The 22388-nt window shown below is 41.1% G+C and overlaps 1 protein-coding gene across 1 annotated transcript; it reads left to right on the top strand.

Annotated features, from left to right (window-relative positions):
- Nucleotides 1-5840: 5840 nt before the first annotated feature.
- Nucleotides 5841-21976, top strand: ABHD17C (abhydrolase domain containing 17C, depalmitoylase). Its single transcript, XM_034421391.3, has 3 exons — nt 5841-7789; nt 16148-16327; nt 20337-21976. The coding sequence occupies exons 1-3, from the start codon at nt 7272-7274 to the stop codon at nt 20554-20556; spliced, it is 918 nt and encodes a 305-aa protein (XP_034277282.1). The 5' UTR covers nt 5841-7271; the 3' UTR covers nt 20557-21976.
- The last annotated feature ends 412 nt before the right edge of the window (nt 21977-22388 follow it).

The raw sequence follows: 22388 nt of genomic DNA on the forward strand, positions 1-22388 counted from the left end.
TCCTTTTGCAGGCTTCTACTGGGTCAAATCATGGATATTGGTCAATGAAAAGTTTGGGAAAGTACAAACTGGCACAAAATCGAATTGGCAAAAAAATGTATTTAAAAAAAAAAACAATTTAGAAAAACATTGCATACGTATTTGAGTTGAAAGAGTACAATGCATCTGGATGGGAATTTCTGAAACACATCTACTGCCTCATAGAAAAGGCACAGTAACACAATAATTAAAGCAACATGGATGTGATCACTTCCCAACTACTGAATAAGTAGAATTTGCGATTTATAGCTGGTTTTGGCCAGGAAATTTCTCAAGCTAAAGGTTCTTTCGTTTTGTGTTCTGGACCTGCTGAATCATAGCCTTCCTCTTTTCCTCCAATTGCTACACTTATTTTAATAATTTAATGTAGAAAAATTGGGTAGTTGCCTTTGCGAAATAAGGATGTACATACAGTTTGATTAAAAAATTGCTGTGCTGTATCTGCTAATTCATATGAATAATTTCCGCAGTTCTGAAATAATATTTGCATTTTGCCCGATTTTACCTTTCACCAGAAGAAACAGAATTTTTTTTCAGTATTACTACATCGATATCTGTATTGAAATAATGCACATATCAAGATTTATAACATTACCAAAAAAAAGTTAAACCAGTAACAGCGTGCTCTGTGTACAGAAAAAAAGAGAAAGAGACAGAAGAAATCTGTTTCATTTTAAAGCAAGCTGAAACGATTATACCATGTTTTATGACACATACAGATTTTACTGTAAATGTTGTATTCGCCACAATTTTGTTTTTCAGAAATTAAAACTCCAGAATTGCCTTTGTGAAAATGAGGATGTGCCTACCATTTAATAGAAACATTGCTATATCTGCAAATTTGTGGGAATAATTTTCCAGGTTTAGAAGAATACAGTGTTTACATTTTGCTTAATTTTGTCTTTTCCCAGAAGAAATCTGTTTCATTTTAAAACAAGCTAAATTGATTTTACCATTTTTATGAAGCACACAGATGTTACGGTAATTGCGCTCTCCACAATTTTATTTCCTGAATGATGTACCGTAAAATAATGGCTAAAGAATATTTGCAACGCTTTCCGTCAAAGAAATTAAAAGGGTTCACACAATATGGTAAACTCTTCGAATTGTCAATTTTGGGCTTAGTATTTTATGCACATTCAACCAACAGTAGAATAGAATAGAATAGAATAGAATAGAATAGAATAGAATAGAATAGAATAGAATAGAATAGAATTTTTATTGGCCAAGTGTGATTGGACACACAAGGAATTTGTCTTGGTGCATATGCTTTCAGTGTACATAAAATAAAAGATATGTTCATCAAGGTGAATTTATCCCATGACTAGCTTCATACATTATCCAAGCCTGAATTGCTTTGACCATGATTACCAAATAAGCCACCATTTCCTAGTTTCACACCAAACAATAGTAAGTTATTAAATCTATATGCTGTCCAACTCTGCAAAATATTAGAGTCAGTGGTGAAATACAAATTTTTTTTACTACCAGTTCTGTGGGCGTGGCTTGGTGGGCATGGTGTGGCTTGGTGGGCGTGGCAGGGGAAGGATACTGCAAAATCTCCATTCCCACCCCACTCTGGGGCCAGTCAGAGGCGGTATTTGCCCGTTCTCCAAACTACTCAAAATTTCCGCTACCGGTTCTCCAGAACCTGTCAGAACCTGCTGGATTTCACCCCTGCTTAGAGTGTTATATGAACCAGGCCAGTACAGTATCTATAGTCTGTCAACCATTTTTTATTAACATCATAGTAATAACTAAAAAAAAATTGCTACTACTCTTCACTAATGCTGCTTAGAGATAAAGGTGAAGATTTCTCAATTCTCACTTCATAATAACTGTATAAATCCAAAAATAAAAGTAAAGTAAAAAGTATTGCCATTGTTGTTGGTATATCTTTCCAGCAATACAGAGAGTTCTTCCCTTTTTCCAGTTTCCTAATCTAGTCTACAGCCTTGATATTTTTTTTGATGGTCTCCCATATTAAGTATTGGGACAATTATTGTATGGGACTGACGGGGAAGCCACTTGTATTATAAACAGAGAGCTAACCTCAGTCCTTTCCAATTATAGGAAGTTAGCACCCATCCCTCTCCTAGAAGAATGAAATATTTTAGGAAATATTAAAAAGGCAGAACATTGTATTTCCCTGGATGAGAAATGGAGAAACATGTTTTAAAGACAAAGCAGCTCCCTGCAGCTCCCTGCCCCCCCCCCACCTTTGTCAATGGGCCATTAAGGTCTGAGCCAGGCTCAAGCAAGCTTGGGAGACAAAATCAGCTAAGACCCCCCCCTCGCCCCTGGGAGTCTGACAACCAATTAGGATGCATTTCTTATACAGGAAACTTTGAGGTGGGGCCCAAGAAAGGGTATAAAACCAAGGGACTCTCAGCATCTCGCCCTTTTCTCCATTTTTCTTCTTCTTCAACATCTTCGAGGCATGTGATCCCCTTTTGCCTAGGACTTCAAACCATGTGGTCCTGCTATCCACCATTAAACCTTCTTTCCAAGCAGTCTCCATGTTTCCAGTGTCTTTTTCCCCACTTGGAACTGAACCCAGAAGGACATTTCTTCCAACACCAGCACTGATGATATTATCTAGTTGGGTAAAGAAATGTCTGGAAGAAAACAGCCAAGCTCAGAGAGTACCAAAAACCTTACAATATTAACCAGTTCTAACCCTCATTGTATTTTCAGGGTCAGTCATTGTTTGCATAGGAATTACCACCTGCTTTGACTGTCCATCCATCTGAATCTCCCTCCCTCTCTTTCACAATATTTTTTCAAGTTTTCAGTCTAGCCTATAGCCTTAAGATGTATCTATATGTTAACCAGGGAAATTTGCTCTCAAATTTCTAGGCGAAAGAGAAAAAGAGGAAGTTCTAATGTTGATATTTCCAACAAGGCAGTGGTTATTCATTCAAGAAAAATTGATATATGAATAGAAGCTCTTGAGTTGATGATGGCACAGAATAATCATGAGCAACTGTAGGATAAGTTTAAGAAAACAATAAAGGAGGAAATGGCAGGAAACGCACCCTGAGGCTTACGGAATCGCTCAAAGGAAATTGTTCCATTGGGGAAAGGATGGGTGGGTTTTTTTTAAAAAAAACAACCCCTTTTCTGTATTTGCTCCCATGACCTCTTTTCCTTAAATGCTGATGTTAGCAGCAAGGCAGAGTAATCCTAATGGGATCAGGGTGGTTGCAGAAGTAAAATTGGCAATCTAAAACTGCAATTTACTGATTTTTCTTTGCATTCACATTTTTCTTGGCATGAATCAAAGGAACTACTCTGTGGATTGTCTCTACTGTACAAGCCCTACCCTATGGAGAAAGCTCTTGTCAGGATGTGGGAGACCAATAGAACTTTATTTTTTTAAAAAATAAAAACTTGCAGAATCAGGCTGAGTAATTTCCTTATATTGTGATATCAGCCAAAGCTCTTCATAGCACACTGTTGGTTTAGCTGATTTGCTTGCCTAATTTTGGTGCGTCAATTCTTTTTTTATGAAAGATGATTTTGGCGCCTGCCAATACATCCAATTTCCAGGTGGAGGGGGGGAAAAAAAGACAGAGTAACATCCTTCCTTACTATGCAAGAAAATCACAGTATTTCCATTTCAAGGTCTCCAGTGAACGAACGGAACAAGGAAAGCCATCAAGCTACTCATAGGGTGGAAGTGTGTTAAGAATTACGACACTATCATCTATAAAAGAAGCCTGGGATTATATTAGTAATGTCCTTTCAACAGCATTGTGTTCTTTAAGCAGTAACCTTAATTTGAGTAAATGGACTGAGACTTGCAGGATGTAAAAATAAAACTTAACGTGATCTACCGTCCCAGTCCAACTAATTTGGAAGCAAATTTGAGCTACAATACTGAACATGCAGATTAGGGAATAAAATGTATTGAATCTTGGGAAGTGATTCCTGGATAACCTGAATAAAAACGTCCCGGTTAATAACAATAGCTACAGATTTTATATTTTATATCTATAGCTATTGTTATTAACTGGGACGTCTTTATTCAGGTTATCCAGGAATGCTTCCCAAGATTGAATACGTACGTACGTATGTATATACCCCCACACGTACATTTGGGGGTGTATGTGTGTGTGGTATTAGGAGATATTACAAAAGTCCTGACCTCAGCCTTTTTCAGTGGATTCTGCCCCAAGGGAGATAAATGTGTTATGGTTATATATAATAAATTGTTTATAGTGTACTGTATAAACAATTCATTTATAGTTCATTCATTTATTTATAAACAATTTATTATATATAATAAATATAATTGTTTCAACTTCTACCCTCAAAACGATGCTATAGGGCACTGCACACCAGAACAACTAGACACAAAGACGTTTTTTCCCCCCTTGCCATCACTCTGCTAAACAACTAATTCCCACAACACTGTCAAACTATTTAGTAAGGCTGCATTACTATTCTTCTCATCTTTCCTATTACCCATCTCCTTATCTTGTTTTGACTATAACTTTGGTGCTTGTATCTCTACGATTTATGTTGTTTTATTTAGTTTTTAGCATGATTTATGTTGATTGCTTATTTAGTATCCTATGACTATCACTAAGTGTTGTATCTTATGATTTATGATGACTATGATCATGATTTATCACTTACAGCTTTTATGTACACTGAGAGCTTATGTACCGAAGACAAATTCCTTGTGTCTCCAATCACACTTGGCCAATAAAGAATTCTATTCTGTTTTCTGTCCTATCCCTATTTGTATTCAGTATTCTATTTAGGCAGTATTCTATTCTATGCATTATTCTACTCTACTCTACATTCTATTCTATTCTATTCTATTCTATTCTATTCTATTCTCCTTCCCTTCTCCTCATTCTATTCTATTCTATTCTCCTTCCCTTCTCCTCCTTCTATTCTATTCTATTCTATTCTATTCTATTCTATTCTATTCTATTCTATTCTATTCTCCTTCCCTTCTCCTCATTCTATTCTATTCTATTCTATTCTATTCTCCTTCCCTTCTCCTCATTCTATTCTATTCTATTCCCCTTCCCTTCTCCTCATTCTATTCTATTCTATTCATTTTCTATATTCTATTCTATTCTCCTTCCCTTCTCCTCCTCCTATTCTATTCTATTCTATTCTATTCTATTCTATTCTATTCTATTCTATTCTATTCTATTCTATTCTACTCTACTCTACCCTACCCTACCCTACCCTACCCTTCCCTACCCTACCCTACCCTACTTCTATTCTATTCTATTCTATTCTATTCTATTCTATTCTATTCTATTCTATTCTATTCTATTCTACTCTACTCTACTCTACTCTACTCTACTCTACTCTACCCTACTCTACTCTACTCTACCCTACCCTACCCTACCCATGTTTTGCTTAAGGCAGAGGTCAGGACTTTTGTAATGCCAAATAGATCTACTCAAAAGCAACCCTCCCTCCCTTGGACAAAGTGGGGACTTCTCCCGTGTCAGTCTGCATAGAGCAACTTGAGACACGGATCAAGCCGAGGTCGTCTGAATAGGACCAGTCACCAGCTAACCGGCCGGCTGCCTACACGTGCCAAAAGCCGGCAAAACTAGGGCGGGATTGTTCCGAAGCAGCAGCAGTAGTTTTAGCTGCGCCTGTCCAGGGGGCAGTAGTAAGTCGCGGGAGGACTCTATGGTTAATACGGAGAAGGAACGAAAAGCGGTGAGGAACGCGCAGGCGCAGAAGGGGTGAGACGGAGGAGGAGGAGAAAAAAAAAATCCCCAGCCCCTCTTCTGATTGGTCGATTGGTCTTTCCCCCCCCCACTCTCTCTTCTTCCTCTCCCTTCCGGCGGCACAATGTAAAAGTGCTCCTCTTTCGCGGCCCAGCCGTGGGAAACGGGGCGGGCCATGACCCGGAAGCGAACCCTCTCTCGTCGCCGACTCGATTGGGAGGAGGGAAAGGTAGTCCGGGGAAGAAGACGAGGACGAAGGGAGGCCCGGCCTTGCTCTGAAGCCGCCGGCTCGCCTCCTTCCCCGCTTCCGTCTCGGGACGCCCCTTGCAGCCGCCTGGAGGACGAGGGACGCTGGGAGGAGGGAACCGCCTGACTATCCGGGCCTGGTTTTTTCTCTCGAGGCCTTCTCGCTCTGTCCCTTGGAGCCCCCCCCCCCCGTTTCCTTGAACGTGAAGAAGGCCTCAGACTGGCTTAAGAGGGCGGGGGTCGTTTTGGCAGGGTAGGCCTTTCCCTTTGTGGGACTGCTTGGGTGGGGGTCTTAAATTTAGGGGGGGGGATAAAGCCTGAGGGAGGGACTCTAGAAGGCCTCAGACTGGCTTAGGGGGTGGGAGTCATTTTGGCAGGGTAGGCCTTTCCCTTTGTGGGACTGCTTGGGTGGGGGTCTCCTTAAGTTTGGGGGGGGATAAAGCCTGAGGGAGGGACTCTAGAAGGCCTCAGACTGGCTTAGGGGGCGGGGGTCGTTTTGGCAGGGTAGGCCTTTCCCTTTGTGGGACTGCTTGGGTGGGGGTCTCCTTAAGTTTGGGGGAGGATAAAGCCAGAGGGAGGGGCTCTCGCGGAGGCTGGGAGGGTGAGTTTCAAACTAGGCAGGTGGGAGTCCCAAGCATTAGAAGCCTCCAGGTATTTAAAGGGAACGAGGAAGTGGTCGTGGAGGGGTATTTGGGGGTGATTTGAGGGGGGCTTCATTCCGGAAGGGAATAAAATCTTGGAGTAGGGGCTGCCATAATTTCATTTTTTTTAAAAAAGCCCCATAAAGGTGCTGTATTTTCCTTAGAAGAGAATTATAGAGTTGCTTTTTCCATAAGCCAGGAAGGATCTTTGGCATCTTCCATGTTGGTTTAGGGAAAGGGGGGAGTCCGTAGAGATCATGCCAAGTTTAGGTACCTGGGCTAGGTGACAGTTTAGAAGAGAAGGCTTCCCGGCGGATGAAAAGAGTGGCTGAATGTCCAGCGGCTAAGGGTCACACCCGGAAACCATCCTTATTGGGGCTTATAGGAGGCGTTTCACACAGGAGGAAAAATTGAGGATGGACTTCGTTTCTGGGCGCCCGTTCAGGTGTTCCTAAGAAGCCATGGACTTCTTGGGCGTGAATTTTTAAAAGAGTGTAATAATTCGGCGAGTGGATGAAAACGGGCCGCCTCCGATCTGTGTCGCTTGAAGTGAGAAACACGTTTCCTCCGGGGATCGTCTCTCGAGTCCTTTTCCCCGTCTCTTCTCGGCGTGGTTTTCCATCCAGCATCTCTGATGCCAGAACAAGGCCCCAGAATGAACGGTTTCTCTCTAGGCGAGCTATGTTGGCTCTTCTGCTGCCCGCCTTGCCCCAGTCGCATAGCGGCCAAACTGGCTTTTTTGCCCCCGGAACCCACTTACACTGTGATGCAACTAGAACAGCAAGAAAGCGCTGCTACGGTAGGGACGCCGACCAGCAGCTGTAGCCTCCATTTGACTGAACGGGCCGACTGGCAGTATTCCCAACGAGAACTGGATGCCGTCGAAGTCTTCTTTTCGCGCACGGCCCGGGATAATCGCCTGGGGTGTATGTTTGTCCGCTGTGCCCCTTCTAGCCGGTATACCCTGCTTTTCTCTCACGGCAATGCTGTCGACCTGGGCCAGATGTGCAGCTTCTATATTGGCCTCGGCTCCCGCATCAACTGTAATGTCTTCTCCTATGATTACTCGGGTTATGGAGTCAGCACTGGTAAACCATCGGAAAAAAACCTCTATGCAGACATCGATGCAGCTTGGCAGGCTTTAAGAACCAGGTAAATGCAAGATGAGCAAATATATATATTTGCAATAAATATATATATAAATGCAAGATGAGCAAATATATATATAGGTCTTTGGTTATTCGGATCTTCTCCCAGTAAAATTGGAGGTGTCTTGGCGACGTTTCGACGAAGTCTCATTCGTCATCTTCAGGCTGGTGTTCTTGGCTTCGTGCTTCCAGGAGCAATGTGAGATCGCAGCTGTCTCTTCCTTTTAACTGCTAGTGGGGGTGTGAGCTGATTGGGTGGGAACTTGGCTGTGTTTATATATATATATATATATATATATATACACACACACACACACACACACCTGAGGAAATGGTGGCAGGTAGTTTTGATCGCATCTTTGGGGCGCTACATCCTGTTTGGAGCAAAATGATGACGAGAGTTGTCCCTGATGCAGCTGTGTTGACTATTGTATTCTTTGTTTGTTTGCAGTCATGTTTGCAATGCTGACTTTGTTGCGGTCCCAAATATTCAGCTCTGGCTTTGCATGTAAGAAACCTTTGTCCTTCTTAAATAGAAAGCTGCTTACTGCCAATGCTGCGCAACAAATCTTTCTTAAACGGTTAATTTTTATACAAAATCGCAGTTTTTCTTGAGCGTCTCTGATTGAACTGAAAATGGGAGGTTGCTACCAGGGACTCACAAGCCTCTAATTGTACGTCAGGTAACAAAAAAAGACAACAGTGATGTTTTGTCATTCATCTCGTTACCGTGAGATTTGGTTTTCTGCATTCTTGGACAACACAACAATATCATGATGACAGTCAAAATACAGCTGTGGTTGCATTGTGCTAACTAGGTAGTATCAAACCTATTATGTTAGACTGCTTAACCTGTAATACCTGGGTGAGGACGGTCACATAAAAATCCCTTCCCTCGCCAAGATAGATTTTAATAAGTTCAAAGTTCTTTTTCACAACCAGTAATAATCAGGAAGTGTAGCATTTTTTGGCTTAATGAAAGATGGTGTTACCTGAGAACTCTGAAATTCAGGAAGTTGAGGTAGCCTACTTTAATCTTTGGCAGGTTGTTGCTGGTATAATATATGTGTTTCAAAGAAGATTGAAAGCAAATGTGCTTTGGGTTGAGCAGTTTAATTTGAGTATATCAGTTTAGTGTCTGGCTTGAAATTAATATTGAATAACTGCAGTCTTGAAGGACGGATGTTAGGAGATTGTTCAAACTGGCCAATGAGAGCAATCAACTTTGAGGTTGAAGTCTTTTATATTTTCTTCCAGCTCCTCAATCTATTACCCCTGCTCTCAATGAAGAGGGAATGAAAATTATGTTCAGTTACCTGGAAATGAGTCCAATTGAGCAGAATAGAAGGCATTACAGGTAGTCCTCAACTTAATTAGGACCAGAATTTCTGTTGCTAAGCAAGCCTTAAATGAGTCACCCCCATTTTTTTTTTTTTTTTGCCATGGCGGTTAAGTAAATCTGACTTCCTCCGTTGACTTTGCAGTCTTGACTAAAGCCTGCGAATGCTGATCACATGACCCCTGGCGCATTGCAACTGTCATAAATATGGGTTTCCAAGTATCCAAAGTTGGATCCAAATTTTATGGGATGCTTACAGCGGTTATAAGCCTGAAAATCTACTATAAGGCATTCTTTTCAGTTCCATTGTAACTGTCGCTAAACAAACGATCGTAAATCAAGGACCACCTGTATTGAATACTTATGCCCAAGCTTACATAGGATAATATGCTGTATGAATAGTAACAGTGGTGGGTTGCTCCCGGTTCGTACTGGTTCGCAAGAACTGGTAGTAAAAAAATTTAGTAGTTCGGAGAACCGGTAATAACATTGGCTGGCCCGGTCACCTGCTCGCTTACCCCGCCCACCTCATCAGAGGCTTTTTTTTTTTTTTACTTCTAAAAGCATTTTTTTTTTTACAACCTCTTCGGCTGAAAAAATGCTTTTAAAAATTTTAAAAAAATCCTCTGATGATTGCGCGGCTCAGCTGGGATCTTCAGAGGCTTCTGAAAACATTTTTTCTGCAACCTCTTCAGCCGAAGAGGAGGTAGGGAAAAAAAATTCCCTTTAAAAGCTTCTGGCGATCCCAGCAGATTTGCCTGATCGTCAGAAGCTTCTAAAAGCATGTTTTCCTGCAAGCTCTTAAGGTTGTAGAAATAATGCTTTTAAAAGTAAAAAAAAAAAAAAAAAGTTGGCCATGCCCACCCAGTCACATTACCCCCCCAAACCACGCCCAAAAAATAAGCTACACCCACAGAACCGTTAGTAAAAAATTTTAGAACCCACCCCTGAGTAGTAATCTCAGTTTGGTATACATAGGTGAGATCTAGTTGATATTGTTGCCATTCGTGCAGTCATCTGGAGTTGAGCTCAGCTCAAAAGATGTTTTATTTTTACTGTCTCCTATTTTGAAATGAACAACAGAATAACAGAGTTGGAAGGGATCTTGGAGGTCTTCTAGTTCAATTCCTGCTCAAGCAGGAAACTCTACACCAGGGGTCGGCAACCTTAAACACTCAAAGAGCCACAATGGTCCTAACTGGAAGCCAACCGGAAGTCTGGTTCCCCCCACCCCACCATAGAGTCTCCTCCTAGCGCGGCGTCCTTTTTCCTATACCTGTCCTAACCGAAAGCCCTATCAATTGTGGAGCTGACCAGCAACAAGCAGCCACAGCAGAGGGATGAACGAGCCGCATGCGGCTCCAGAGCCGCGGGTTGCTGACCCCTGCCCTACACCATTTCAGACAAGTCAGTTGAGATCAGAGGGGGTGAAACTCCTTCCATCATAAGGAAATTGAGGTGCGATTTTTTTCCCCCAACCCTTCCTTCACACAGACTCCTTTATCTTGATGAGAAAGCGAGCTCCTTTGTGTATTTTTATAATTTCTGTAATCTAAGTAAGAGGAATTATCTAAATCTGTTTGGAACATGTTCACTCCCTTTCCAGCTGTGATGAATTCACACATATTTAGCTCTTAACGTTTTATTCTTTGTGCAGTATTGAACAAATTTATTTTTTTTCTAAACCAAAAAGGTACCTGCTGTGTCCTCACCATAGAATAATCACAGTTTATTAGTCATAGTCCTATTTAATAAAAGGACTGAGCATATTCAGTCAGAGAACTGAGATACAATGAGCTGGCATAATTTTTGTTGAGCAGAGCTTTCTGTTTTAATTGCAAAGTAATATTCAGTAACTGATAACAAAGAAAAGTAATTGTTTAGAGGTCTGATCAAGGTTGGAGCTCCTTATTATGATCAGAGAGATTAATTTCTTCCTCAATTGCTTCATTTCAATAGATTTTCTAAAAAGTTAAATAGAGAATCAGAGCAATGCTGCAAGAGAGGGTTTGTTGTATGCACTTAACCATTTGGTTTATTCCCCAGTTGGTTTTAAATGATATGTCAAGCCGTGATATAACTCAACTGTCTTGAAATAAATAATTCCTAGTGTGATTAAGTCAGCGATGTTTCCTCTTTCCTATGGTTAAGCTTTTATTTATTGCTTCGATTTGCATCCAGTCTTTGGACAGTGATTCAAGTCAAGATACTATTCCAGATTCGCTGTATGTGACAAAAATACATTGAGTCAGCCATACTTTTAAAACTTTGTTTTACTCAGGTGACCCCTTTTAATTTTTTGCTTTTATCATGCGTTAAATGATAAGAGTCTGGGTTTCAAAAAACATCAGTAACTTAAAAATATTTTTCCTGCAAGTCAGTAACCAACTTTCTGATATAAACCTATGTGGTGAACTTCAACTAATGTCTGGCTTTTATAACCTTAGGCTGCGTTATTTTGCCAGGTTTTTATTCAATAATCCACAGTCTGAAAAACTGTATTAAGCTGTTCGCCATGTTTTATAAACCATACCAGTTGGTTTTGCGCACACACTAATCCACAATGGAAAAAAAAAAAGATAACAGTGTGAGAATCTACTCTATTCAACAACAGCGGCTTAAAAATCCTTATTGGTTGTTATGTGCATATACATTGCATAAGCACCAACGTTACCACATGTTAGGTCTACACCCCACTGTGCTCTAGGAAGCTCACATGGGGTGTCTCCATTTTATCTCCAAAAAAAGAGCCTTTGAGGTAGATTTGGTTGAGAGAGTAACTTATCCAAAGTCAATAAGTCAGATGGGTTACCTTTTCCGGACCGAGTGCCCAAAGCAAGTGCGCGTGCACAAACCCCCCAAATGCAATGCGTGAACAGCCCCCTGCATGCGCCCTGCCCCCCACGCATGTGCACGGCCCCCATGCACCTGCCCTGTGCATGGTCGCTGTGCATGAGAGACCCGAAGGCCAGCTGGCTGGTGGGAGGTGCGTGCAGATGCGCAGCAGAGTGGGACTGGGGCGACAGCTCATGTGCCATCAGAGAGGGCGCTGTGTGCCACTTGTGGCACCCACGCCATAGGTTCGCCATCATGGCACTAAGTGAATTTGCCTGGATGAAGATGGGTTTGGATTTCACTCCAAAACAGCAATATTTGTTATATAGTTGTTTTTTTTTTTAAAGTGGTCTGATTTCCTGGTGCTATTTTTACTCATCACAGGTGGGTGCTTATTTATAAGACAACTTCCTGTTAATATAGATGCCTGTAAAGTATTCAGATTGGGGGATGGGAGGGGGGGGAGCTTCTATCCTGTTCCAGAAAACCTGGAGGAGAACTTCCTCTGATGGGTATCTATTGCCGAATTGTTTGCCAGAGCTTGAGTTTGAACAGATATTGTGTATCGCTCCAATTAAAAAAAAAACAACAAAACGAAACACAGTAAAGAAATGTAGCTTTCTTCTGAATTATTAATCGTTTGGTCAGTGAAGGGAATCCTTAAGCGGTTTCCTCCTTAAGATTTCTACTATTTCCTTTGCTGAGGGACATCTCCAATTAAATGCAACTAATTAAATGTGCATACAAAAGTTAGGTTTTTCTGAACAAACCAGAATGGTAAAAACACACCGTGCAAGTGTTTATGGTTGTAACTCGAAAACCCAGGTTTTTGTGTTTAACCTCATCCGTTGCAAAATTTTACGCCATGCTTTGCAAAGAATTTCCTTACGTTGAAGAAGTCCAGTAGTACCGGGTACCAATGCTAGCAATTGGTATAAGAAGCAGCAGTTGCATTTAGCTCCGTCCATCCTTTTCTATAGAAAAATAACTTGGGAATTCAGAGAGTAAGAGGCAACTAGCTTTGAGTAACAGTTTGCACAAATATTGGAAAAGCCAATGCAATATTTGTTCTCATACTAATGTTCCAGATGGGCGGGGGGAAGAGTAACACTATCCCACAGCCATATTTGCAAACGGACAGGTAGAGCAAGTCCCAATGGGTTTTTATTTAAGCTGCCTTGGAATCTTTCTGAAATTAAAAAGGTAGCATGGTAGTAAAAATCCTAATTTGTGTGCTGTTCAGAAAAGGAGGGGGCTAATGGGAACATGGACGCGGTGGCTAAGATGCTGAGCTTGTTGATCAGAAAGGTCGGCGGTTCAAATCCCTAGCGCTGTGTAATGGGGTGAGCTCCCGTTCCTTGTCCCAGCTTCTGCCAACCTAGCAGTTCGAAAGCAGGTAAAAAATGCAAGTAGAAAAATAGGGACCACCTTTGGTGGGAAGGTAACAGCGTTCCATGCGCCTTTGGCGTTGAATCATGCCGGCCACATGACCACGGAGACGTCTTCGGACAGTGCTGGCTCTTCGGCTTTGAAACGGAGATGAGCATCGCCCCCTGGAGTCGGGAACGACTAGCACATATGTGCAAGGAGAACCTTTACCTTTACCTTTTAATGGGAACAGGAATAGCAATAGCACTTAGGCTTATATACCATTTCACAGTGCTTTACAGCCTTCTCTAAGCAGTTTACAGAGTCAACAATCTGGTTCCTCATTTTACCCACCTCGGAAGGATGGGAGGCTGAGTCAACCTTGAACCGGTGAGACTCGAACTGCTGGCAATCAGCAAGATGAGCCTGCAGTACTGCATTCTAACCACTGCACCACCACGGCTCCTATGTGATTTGTTTGGGTACAATTTTTTGTGGGGTGGGTGGGTGACTTTTTAAGGATTTCATATTCTTAGCAGTATTTCTGTTAAGTTAGAAAAGATCACCCCAATATTGTGGGAGAAGGATCTCATTTTGGGGGGGAATAGTAGCTTGCAAGGCAGCATCAACCCAGTGTTATTTATGTGCAGAATTGCTGCTGTTGAAGCACCAATCTGGTTCCTCCTCTATCTTAATAGCTATGTTTTTATATATGCAACTACCCCCATCCTCATACCCCCCCCCAAAATAAAAAACCTCACAAAAGGCTGATTATTAGAGAACAAGAGGCAAAGACTTGGATGCTTGTTTATCAGATCCTGAACTGTAAAAGAGAAAGGAAAAAACAAAACGTTGAAATCTTTTCTCGGCATTTTTTGTGTATCAGAATATACAAGTTCTGGTACATTAGTAGTTCTATCATAACAAATTGGCTCTCCTAGCAGCGTGGATACTTGTTTACAGTTTAGATTTTGTTGATTTTATATTTTGTTTAGTTTATTTTGTTGCAGATCTGTCTCTCCCCTCCCCTTCTTTCACACAGTTTTGTTTTTTTTAAAAAAAAACTTTGTGGTCTTAAACTCATGCCGTATTTAAATTGGTTTGGGAAAAGCTGGACCTGTCATTTCTGGTGTACTTTGGTTCATCTATGTGGACACTGTGTTTTTATTTCAGAATGCAAGTACGCTGTCAGCCAGCCCCAAAATGTACTAAACTTTTACCTTTTCAACCCTGTACCTTTCCACTGTGTCCATCTTTTCTACTCCCTTGCTCCCAGCGTGCGTTTGGCATCCTGTTGTTTTAGGGATTTTTGTAAGGGATGATCTGTCCAGGAGCAGCTTGCTCATAAATTTTATTCTGAATGTTCCATAAAGTCACATCATTTTCTGTTTTCTTAGAAACATTTCCCTCCCCCCTTCCCTTTTTCCTTCAAAGAAAATATTTTTAAGAGTGAGTCCACAACTTGCCTTTAAAATGCACGGGGCGCTCTAGGGACTGCTAGGGACTTTGGCTCAGACAGCCTAAAATTTACATACTGCAGGACAAATACGTTCGAGTAAGGCTTTAAATATACCGTATTTTTCGGAGTATAAGACACATCTTTTTCCCCCCTAAAAGGGGGTGAAAATGTAGGTGCGTCTTATACACCGAATGTAGCCCCATCCACCCACTGGCCCCCACCCTTTGGCCTCTTCTCCCAGCAATTTACCTCTTTGCAGCAAGCAGCAAGAAGAAACAGCTCGTTTCAGCTTCAGCACAGCCTAATTAGCACAAGTTGATTGGATCAGCCTCCCAACTCTCAGCTGTTTTGCAGTGGGCCTCTGCTGCTTGCTACAAGGAAGTAAATTGCTGGGAGCAGATTTTTTTTTCCTTCTTGTGCTAATCAAGCTATGCTGAAAACAAAAATGAATGTAAAGCAGGCTGTTTGCTGCAGCGAGGCAAAATTGCTCAGAGGCAGAGGCAGCTTACTTTTTCTTCTTTTCCTCACCAAAAAAGGTAGGTGCGTCTTATACTCCGAAAATACGGTATCTATGTCATTATCTATGCATACACCAAAATCACTCATGTCATAGTCATATACACTTTATGATGAATGCCGAAGTGTCTTCATACCAGCCATTTGAAATAAGCAGGTTTTCCCGCTGTACAAGCAGGGAAACTGAGGCAGAAATAAAGTATCGTTCAGATCCACGTAGTGCCTTTGTAAAGAACTCAGAACTGTGCTTCATGCCTAGGTCTGGAGAAGCCTGGTGTGGTAGATATTTGATCAAATAATGTATAATAATTAATTGCCTCTTTCATTCATGTTTCTTGGCTTCCCTGCTTCGCCCCATCCTCTCCTAACATCATCTTCCTGCACGAGGAACTTGGCATTGGCTATCTGAAATATTGATATCTAGCTGAAATAGAAAGTATTTATTAAGAAAATTTATTAAATGCTAAGAATGTGGCAACATGTGAAATATATTTTTCTGACAGAGAAATATAGTGGTAGTTACTGTTCAGATATACAGAATTAAGGCCAAAATGATAACTTGGTTGATAAATTTGTGCTTTTCGTCTTTCTTCACATATTTCCCATTATCACAAGTGTAATTCATGTGTGCAATATGAGCTACAGTCTAAATAAAAACATATCAATAATATATTCCCAGAACTGTACAGAACCACCCCAAGATTTGACAGTATGTCAGTATATATCTTATATCTAAAAAAACGTTGGTCTTTTTTCTAAAAATCTTATATCTAAAAAAAAAAAAGAATAAATGACTTTTTAAAAAATAAGGCACATATCTGATCTCCTTTGCTTTCCCCTTGCAGGTATGGTGTCAGTCCTGAAAACATCATTCTGTATGGACAGAGTATTGGAACTGTTCCCACGGTAGACCTGGCATCTCGGTACGAGTGTGCAGCTGTAATCCTTCATTCACCTTTGATGTCCGGATTGAGGGTAGCTTTCCCTGACACCAGAAAAACATATTGCTTTGATGCTTTCCCAAGGTATGTGCAGAATTCCATCGGTGGGAAGCATCGTTCATTAAATAACAGTTAAATTCCATTTGTAGACTTAAAGAAAAAACTTACAAGTACATTGTAAATTGTGAAAGGGGTAATAAATAATCTGGGGTCTCTAGTCTCTAACACAGTGTTTCTCAACCTTGGTAGCTTAAAGATGGGTGGACTTTAACTCCCAAAATCCCCCAGCCAGCAGCGATGGCTGGGGGATTCTGGGAGTTGAAGTCCACCCATCTTCAAGCTACCAAGGTTGAGAAACACTGCTCTAACAGAATAGCAGCACAACGGCTGAGCAGCATTAGAGGAGGAAAATAGCTAAATTCCATTGTCTCTGAAGTAAATTTGATCTTTGGGGTGATTACTTAGAACTTGGAGCAAGGTGTGATATTAGACTACCTGGTTGTGAAATGAGTCTGTTCGCTGCAAAATATGTAAAGCTGATTTAGCAAGTAAGCACAAACTGGTTGTGCATTGTTCTTTCTGGTTGAAAGTGGGCAACTTTGAAAAATGCCATTTGAAAAGTTTTCATAGAATTGGCAGCGCAAACGTTGGACTAGTTGGAAAAATCAAAATGATAACTATACAGAAAATAGAATTTCCCAGACAGCCAGGGCTGTCATCCAGCTCACTCAGCTCACTCTCTTTTGGATTCTCAAGACTATCCTTCTTTTCAGCAAGAAAGATTAGAGATACGTTGGGATCCAACAGCTGTTTCTCACTGGGAAAACCCATCTGGCTGTCATAAGGAAGTCTCCTTCTGCCTACCTCCTATCTGCTAGTTTTTGCTGCTTTATTTCTGCACGCCCACCAGACAGTAAAGCAAAATATTTTCCCCTGAAACATGTCAGACAGATCTCACTGTAGTACATGGACAGCTTTGTTGATTCCTTGAAGGCAGCTTCTAGGGGAATGTCCTTTATCAGTTACAGAGGAGACCAAGTGCAAACATTCACATAACATTTTCCAGTACCTTTTTTTTAATTATTATTTAGTCTACATACGATATCTATTGATGTCTTTTCATCCGAAAGCAGGGACATGTTCTCAGGCAGAAGGGAATTGTTGTGGCCCGTCAGCAGCCTGTGCAGTTAGTAGCTGATTCCGACAGCGAGGAGGCTGGTGTGATGCTGCGCCAGCAGCCTGTGCAGCTGGCGCTCGAGTCAGACAATGAGGAGGCTGGAGAAGATGTGGTGCCAGAGGCGGGGATTCAGCCAAGGCCTTCAGAACCTCCAGAAGCTCCCTTAAGTAAAGAGGAAGAAGAGGAGGAGCCTCTTCTCAATGCATGAGCGCGTTGAGCTGTTAAAAGGCAGGAGTGGCTCCTCAGGAGGAGATCTCCTCGAGAGTAAGGCTTGGGGCTAATTGGCCACTCCCCTAGCCTATTTAAGGAAGGACGACGACTGATGCAATTTGCAGGAAACAACTTCGTTCATATTCCTTCGTGTCTTGATTCCAGAAACGTTTGATTTGGCTCTTGTTTCTCTCGTCAGTTTTCCTGCAAATTGCTTTTGGGCATTCTGCAAACCACAGTAAGATTACGGTTATCTGAAATACTGTGCCTCAGAATTGAGTTATTCTTTGGATTCTTGTCGGCTATTACTGAAGTTAAATTAACAACCCTTGTTCAGAAAAGACTGATTTAAACTGTACTTGTGTTCAAATAACTACTAAGAAAGCTCATTAGTACTTAATTAGTAAACTAAGGTTTGTACGGACTTTGTGTGTGCTGCGTTCTTTGGGGTCCGTAGCTGGGGCAGAACAGGAATTCAGATTTTCCAGATGCTGCTGGACGTTGACACCAGTGATTATAACAAGTGTAGCCAAGGGAGGAGGATGCTGAGAGTAGAAGTTCAATAGTGGGAGATGCACAGATGTCCAAAAGGTTCTCAAGTACCAGAGCATCAGTTGGCCTGCGCTGTTCAGCGGTCCCCAACCTTTCCAGCTGGGTGGCCCAGCCCCAGGGGTGGGGGTGGGGAGGAGAGGAGTGGCAGGCTTTAGAATGGAATAGAATAGAGCTGGAAGGGATCTTGGAGGTCTTCTAGTCCAGCCCCCTGCTCAAGCAGGAGAACCTATACTATTTCAGACAAGTGACTGTCCAGTCTCTTCTTAAAAATCTCCAGTGATGGAGCGCCCACGATTTCTGGAGGCAAGATGTTCCACTGGTTAATTGTCCTCACTGTTAGGAAGTTTCTCCTTCATTCCAGGTTGCTTCTTCTCTGTCTTTTGTTAGTCTCCAACCATTGTTTCTTGTCCTGCCCCCTCTGGTGCTTTGGAGAACAATTTGACCCTCTCTTCTTTGTGGCAGCCCCTCAAATACTGGAATACTGCTATCATGTCTCCCCCCCCATCCCCCAGTCCTCCTTTTCTCTAGCCTAGCCAAACGCAAATCCTGCAGCCGTTCTTCATACGCTTTAGTCTCCAGGCTTTTGATCATCTTAGTTGCTCTTCTCTGAACTTTTTCCAAGGTCAAAGCACACGTGCACAGCTCCATTTGCGCAAGTGGCGCGCGCACGCGCCCTCCACTCGCACTAACGGAGCTTCGCCCGAGAGCGGAGGGCGTTTGTGGTGGCGCACGAAGCTCCCTTCACACAAATGGAGCTTGCTCTCTGCTCGCGTGAGCGGAGTTTCGCGCACGAGCACTTGCCCTTTTCTCCTGCGGCCCGGTTTTCAAACAAGCCACAGCTTGGTAGTGGGACGCGGCCCCGGGGGTTGAGGGCCCCTGATCTAGTTGTTTGCGAAGGATGCTTTGATACACATCCGGTGCTTTTCTGAGTCATCTCTTGCTACTGAACCTCTCCGTAGAACAGATGGCTTCCTTTTTTTTTTCTTTTTTTAAAGATTTTTATTTTTATTTCTTATACACATATTGTAAATGTACATTCTCTTATCCATAATTAATCATACATATTTTTTCTAAAGAAAAGCATAACAATAAAACATTTTAATTGCATTTGGGGTTGCTCTTCTACCCTTTCTTTCCTCTCATTTTACAACAAATCTTCTTTCTTTCCCTTCCCTACCTCCTCTTCTCTCCTACTTTCTTCCTTCTTCCTCTCCTTCCTCTTCCCTACTTCCCCTTCCTTTCCCCCACTCCTCCCCTCTTTTCCCCCTTTATAAGCTGTCTCCTACTCTTTTCCCCTATCTTTTCTTCCTCTCCTTTCCCCTTTCTTCCATTCCTCTCCCTCCCTCTCCTCTTCTATCTTGCCCTCTACTCCTCTCTTCTTTCTTTCTCCTTTATTGTCTAGTATTTCCCCTATTTGGTATCCGAGCATCCCTAATTTTATATTAATATATATTTTCTTTCCAATTTCCTTTCAGTTTTGCCTAGTCTATCACTTCTATCATCATAATTGTACATTTATATTATAACATTCTTTCTTTCCTCCCCCCACCCCACCCCCCTTTTCTGTTTACTCTGGTGTCATCTGGGTTTCTATTTCTTTTCGTCTTCTCCCTCATTCATCTTTCTCTTATCTAATTTGTTTATCATCTTTTATTCATATTTCTTTTCTAACCATACGTCGAATCTTCCCCATGTCTTGAAATACACCGATTCCTCTTTATCTTTTATTCTTAGAGTTAATCTATTCATTTCTGCACAATCTAAAATCGTCTTTATTACTTCACCTTCTGACGGGATTTTCTCTATCTTCCAATTTTGCACAAATACAATTCTTGCTGCTGTTATTATGTGTATGATTAAATATATATATCTTCTTTGCTATATATCTCTCTCTGGCAAAATACCCAATTAAAAAAATCTCTGGTTTTAATTCTATACGCTTGTGTAGCATTTCCTCTAACCATGTCTGTATTCTAAACCAATAGTTTTTTGCTTCTACGCCTTTTTTTTTTTTAAAGGAATTTAGGCCGGTGGTTGATGGCCTCCTCTTTTAGAACCCTCCAGGTCCCTGAACAAAAGTTTCAAGAAACAAAAATACGGCTGAACGTTGCATCCTCTTTAATAACGTATTTACCTTTGTGCTTCTTTCCTCAGCATTGACAAGATTTCCAAAGTCACCTCTCCCGTTTTGGTGATTCACGGTACTGAAGACGAAGTCATAGATTTTTCCCACGGCTTGGCAATGTACGAGCGATGCCCCCGAGCCGTGGAGCCCCTTTGGGTAGAAGGGGCTGGCCACAATGACATAGAGCTCTACGCACAATATCTAGAACGACTAAAACAGTTCATATCTCACGAACTTCCTAATTCCTGAAGACGCCTGCAGTACTTGAGATATTTTTTTTTCCTTTAATTTTTTTCCCTTTGCTTTTTTTTTTTTTTTTTGTTACCTCATTTAACTGTGAATAGAAGAACTTACCTGTTTTTGCACATGCATTAACTTGATTAACTGTCATAGCTTTATACTATGAAGAAAAGCCCTTTGGATAGGGCGGATCCAATCAAGTCTTGAACTGTCTCCTTTTTTTATATCAGGAAGCTATTCTAATGGCCACTACTGTAACCCACACAATATTTTGTACTTTCCTTACACTAGAAGAGCTGGAGATGTAGAAGGACAATGGATGAACGTGAGGACACTATTTAATCTTAAGTGCAGGATAATATTTCCACATTTTCCTATCCTGCCCTTCAGGTAGTTCGTCTTAGATATCTGTATGTATAGGGATTTTCTTTCCTCCCCCCGCCTCCCTCTCTCTCCCTCTTTTTAAAATCTTCCCATGATCTGGAATGCAAAGGATCTGGACCACAGCTTCAGTCTTAAGAGCATTTCCCACATCTGTCACATTTTAAAACTCTGTTATTGTAACTGGAAAGGAATTTTGTGGTGATTTTTTTCATTGTGTTTCTTAGGGGAGCATTTTGGGTGACTTTTCCTTCCTAACTACAATATTGAATGAAAATTTCTGGAGAGTGCCCACAGTTTGGTGCGCTGAGGCACATTCTCAAGCAACATTTCAATTGTCTTTTTTTCTTTTTTTCTTTTCTTTTTTTTTTTGCAAATTTACAAAATGAAATACTTGGAAAGTTATAATAACTCAATGGATATGAATTCTTTTTTAAAAAAAAAAACTGGAAGAGATGTACAAATTTACTAACCCCATTCCTAAAATAATGTTCTCAATCTTAAATAAGAGCCAGCTTTGGCAGTTACTTGTGTGACTTGCATTCCTTTTAAAGGTTTTTTTTTTCTTTTTTAAAATATTGTATATAAGCGGGTTTCCTTTAATGCATAACCCCTGGCAATTTATAAAATTTAAGTCTAGTTAACAAATTCTGGTGTGTATATGAATATGTTTTGTTATAAGTTTTTATCCCTGCCTTGCTTTGCTATTAAAGGTTTTATAAGATTATCAGGACAACTAACAAAATTGCACATTCGTTTTTTGATGAATTTGTGTAACTCTTTCTTTGAAACTGGTCCTTTTTTTTTGTTGTTTGTTTGTTTAGGGGAAATTTTTCATTCTGACACTGGAATTGCACAGAATATGCAAAACACTCTTTAAATCATAACACTAAAAGGCCTAAAGTTTTGTCCCCAAGTTGAACGGCCTTAAATGTACTGTAAGCCTTTGATTGTTGTACAAACAGATTGCAATTGATTATGGTTTGTGTATTTGTTGCCAGAATGCAACAACAGTGGTTGTAATGGAATAAAGGATGCATGGAATAGAGATTGCCAATTATTGTATTGCTTTTTCCTAATCACTGTACTGTCATGGAGAATGCATAACCAGATATTTCTGTTGATGTCTGCCAAAGGATTAATAGAAGGAAGAGAGAAGCTTTCATTTGAGATATTATTTTGTTGCAATATGGAAGCATGGCAGCTTAATGACGTTGCTGTTGGAATCAAACAGGGAAATTTAAATCGCTAATCCCCATTTTAGAAAGAGCATCTCTTTTATGATCATTTCGTATTCTGCCCCTGTGTTGGCTATTCTGGGTTTAGTTGTATTTGATTTTACACAGAGCTTCATTCCAATTTAGGTAAAGATAAAGGTTCCCCTCGCACATATGTGCTAGTCGTTCCTGACTCTAGGGGGCAGTGCTCATCTCTGTTTCAAAGCCGAAGAGCCAAAGGCG

This window comes from Pantherophis guttatus, chromosome 13 (genome assembly GCF_059756535.1).
Source record: "Pantherophis guttatus breed Tessera chromosome 13, ASM5975653v1, whole genome shotgun sequence".
Lineage (NCBI taxonomy): Eukaryota > Metazoa > Chordata > Lepidosauria > Squamata > Colubridae > Pantherophis > Pantherophis guttatus.